Source organism: Gossypium hirsutum, chromosome A09 (genome assembly GCF_007990345.1).
Source record: "Gossypium hirsutum isolate 1008001.06 chromosome A09, Gossypium_hirsutum_v2.1, whole genome shotgun sequence".
Taxonomy (NCBI): domain Eukaryota; kingdom Viridiplantae; phylum Streptophyta; class Magnoliopsida; order Malvales; family Malvaceae; genus Gossypium; species Gossypium hirsutum.
In genome coordinates, this window is record NC_053432.1 from 73,238,274 (window position 1) to 73,241,805 (window position 3,532).

Genomic DNA, 3,532 nt, shown 5'->3' on the forward strand with positions numbered 1-3,532 from the left:
ATTTTGGTTGTGTGATTTAATATATGGGATTGTAATAGTAAATATAACTTGTAAACGAAGGAAGGGTGAAACTTGTACGCTTGGTGGTGTTGTCAACGCTTGAAATGCCCTACTATTTTGAGATACTTCAATTCAAAACATCAAATTTGACTCGTACAAAGAATCAGCATATTGGAATAGACAAACCCATTCTCAATTTCTTTTCTTTTTCGCAACACTAATAAGTGCAATACTTGGTTTTTCTGCTCGACAAGTTGTCAATTTGGGTAGGCTATGTTTCCCCTTCTCTTAACCCCCCCCCCAAAAAAAAAAATTAACCCTTAAACGTTGGAACTCAAAAAATAAAAAATCATGTATGAAACACATTTATCATTAACAAACCCACCGCTCCTGCTTCACAAGATTGAATAAAAAGTTGGTCTCGTGCCCCTCATTTAATCCCCCCAACTCTATTTTTTGCATTAATAATTCCGATTTGTCTTGTTAACCAAGACACGCCAAAGCAAGAGTTGCCTTCCTTTCTCAAATTTCCAGCGAGGCAATTGCAATAACTAGGAAACTAGTGAAGAATCTACCTCTACCTCTCCCATCTTTTGCCTTTACCACCACCACCAAGCAACAGCTTGTTTGAGAATGTTGAATCATTGCTCTGATTAAAACACAGCATATGCACACATAAAAGTTTTTTTTTTTTTGCATCAAACTAGATGGCAGTGTCTTCATGATAATTGCAATATTTGATCGGTAATTTTCTAATATCAGGTGAAAAATCATGATTCCAGGTTAAAAACACATTTCATCTGGGGACCATACCCTATCCATTGCAAGATAAAATGCTTCTTTTGAGATTTAATTGCACAATTTATGAAAGAAAAGGACATGGATACAACCACGAACTAACTTACATAAACTGTCATATTACAACATCACTGCCATAAGAAATTGATGAAGACAACTTTCGAACCCACATTGATGTGTCGTTTGTTGCAGAAATCAAATTTTATTACTTGACCATAAACCTTTAATCAGATATAATAGTTACGGGTTTCAGTTCTTCAACTCTTTTCTTATTTGTATTTAAAAAGAAAAAGGGATATCATGATGACCCTTGGGCTTGAAGAATCTAACTGGAGTAAATAACACTACGTACATTGACCCTCCTACTGCACCATCTACCACATTTACATTTACAAGAAACTTCAAGTGAGAATAACATTGAAAATCATCATAATCACAAATGCCCTTTCCATCAACCACAATTCTTTCTTTTAGAACCAACTCCCAATTACATATAAAACTTTTAAAAAAATTATAAAGTACAAAAGATTGAGCATGAAAAATCAGAGAAGCAAATGCAGTCACCAAGAGCTTAGTTACAAACCTGTTTATAGGGGCATTTCCCTTTCTAAATCAGCTAAGGTTCATCAAATGCTAATGAAATTACAAACGAAAATACATCATACAGTACACCAAACCCGAAAAAACAGTAAACACAATCCATTTATAAATATGGAAGTAACCTTAAATACATCACACAAGCCTAATGAGTTAAAACACAACTTAAGGGCTTTATATTATTAGTGCAAGGAATCTATGTTCTTACTCAGCTCTTCCAGCTTCTTCATCCTCAACCTCTCACTTTCGCTCACCAGCTGTTCAATCAGTTAAAACATATAACAACAAGGTGAGATCATTTCATCACTAACCTCCATTCATTTATTTCATTTTTTCCATCTTTAATTTTGTTTTTTACATTACAATATAGAAACTAACCTCCATTAATTTTGTGATTAGCTGTACTTTTTCCTTGTTCTTCTCGTTAAACGCCTCCAGGGCTTCCTTGTATTCCCTTTCCTGTAACATATTTCAATACCACCATAGCTCTCAAAGGTTTGATAATATGAATACAATCACAATTAACGGAAAAAGGTTCAATGGCCTCAAAGTATTGCGAAATTTTACCTTTTTCTGGCAGGTGTGGCCTAGTGGCTTCAATTCTTTGTTAACTGCATCAATCTTCTTTCGGACCACAGCAACTTCCTTCCTCATAGGATCTGCCAGTGCTTCAAGCTCCTGAAATATTTACAATGAGAAAAAGCAGCACTACTATTATTATTACTATATGGAATTAAGATCAGCTCTGAGGCTAATCTTGTATGTTTCAAGATAGCAACCTCTTTATAAGGCACCCTTGATCTATTAACTCTGATAGTTGTTTATGAAAAAGATGGGAACACCCAAAATTAACTGACAATTTCTTTATATATATATTAAGACCTTTAACTGCAAATCTGACAGATAACATGCTGCTAATTTCCTAAAGAAATACATTATAAATACATCTTTTTTTCTTTTTACTAAACAAAATCATGGAGGAGCAACCTCCTTTTCCACAAGGATAATACTTCAAAAGGTTAAACCTGAAACACCCTTTTTCAGAATTTCAAAAATCCACCTCAGAGCAAGAAATTTTACCACTATGTGAGCCTCTAAACTCTGTATTTTGGAGAAATTGACCAAAAAAAAACCAAAAAGCATACTTTTTAAACATTAAAAATTCAACCTTTCCAAGTCAAAATCAAGGAAAACGTTTTGCTTTGGGGAAAAAAAGGGAAAATTTTGATAGAACAAACCTCACGAATCGTGGCCAAACGTTTCGTTTCCTCTTCAACACGGCCTAACTGAAGCTGAACTTTTTCTCTAACCTCCATCTTCTTCCTTTCAATCTCCTCTTCTTTGGCTCTGAAAGTAGAAAGCGCCGACTTTGAGATCTCCTCATCTTCCTTAGACAAATGACTGCTAAAGCTGAGACTCCCAGAGTTTTGAACCGTTAACTGATTTTGGTGCTGAGGCTGCTGCTCAGTCTGCATCATCTTCCCTAACTCCAGTTTCTCCACACAGATTTTAAAAAGAAAAAGAAATAGAAAAAGAGAAACCCTCCTTCAACCTTGAATTCCTCTCTTTATTATCTTCTTGCTTTAGCTTTTGCTTTTGAAATGATAGCTTGTGTTTCTCTCTTTCTCTCTCTCTCTTCTTTTGTTCTCGTGTTGAGAAGTGCTTATAAACAATGGTAGCTTGTTGGTTAACCCCCTAAACTTTGGTTGTGAGCCAAGAATATTAGTAAAAAAAGATAAGGCAAGGGTTTTTGTTTTTTGGTAGAAAAATGAAATAATATTATTAGAAACAAAAAATTAAAGAATAAAAGGTGAAGCTGAAATGACCCAACTGCCAACCACTGATAAAAGATAGGGAAGATTTCAACTTTTAGTGAAAGAATAAGAAGAGTTTTTGTCCCTTGAAATTTTGAAAACCCCAACCCCACATGATTAACGTTTTTTCAAAATTTTCTCTCTTTTTACCCCTAATCTTTCTGTCAATTCAGTAAATATTTTTCACCACCTCTTCTATCCCACCATTTTAACTTTTCTTTTTTTTGGTAAAAAACATTTTTTTTTACAATTCGGATAGTATGAAAGATGTAAGTGTGAATTTGTATACACAATACTTTATTTATTATTAATGTAAAAATAGT

General features: G+C 34.1%; 1 protein-coding gene across 2 annotated transcripts; it reads right to left on the reverse strand.

Moving 5' to 3' along the window:
• Nucleotides 1–1,326: 1,326 nt before the first annotated feature.
• On the reverse strand, nt 1,327–3,208 carry LOC107889559 (probable DNA double-strand break repair Rad50 ATPase). Of its 2 annotated transcripts, none has more exons than XM_016814031.2 (4): nt 2,634–3,208; nt 1,963–2,073; nt 1,774–1,854; nt 1,327–1,652 (listed from the first exon to the last, which is right to left on the reverse strand). In XM_016814031.2, exons 1-4 carry the CDS (start codon nt 2,871–2,873, stop codon nt 1,578–1,580), a joined length of 507 nt encoding a protein of 168 aa, XP_016669520.1. In that variant the 5' UTR covers nt 2,874–3,208; the 3' UTR covers nt 1,327–1,577. The 2 variants fall into 2 exon arrangements, with proteins under 2 accessions (XP_016669520.1, XP_016669519.1); XM_016814030.2 differs by having other exon boundaries at nt 1,327–1,661.
• Nucleotides 3,209–3,532: the final 324 nt, after the last annotated feature.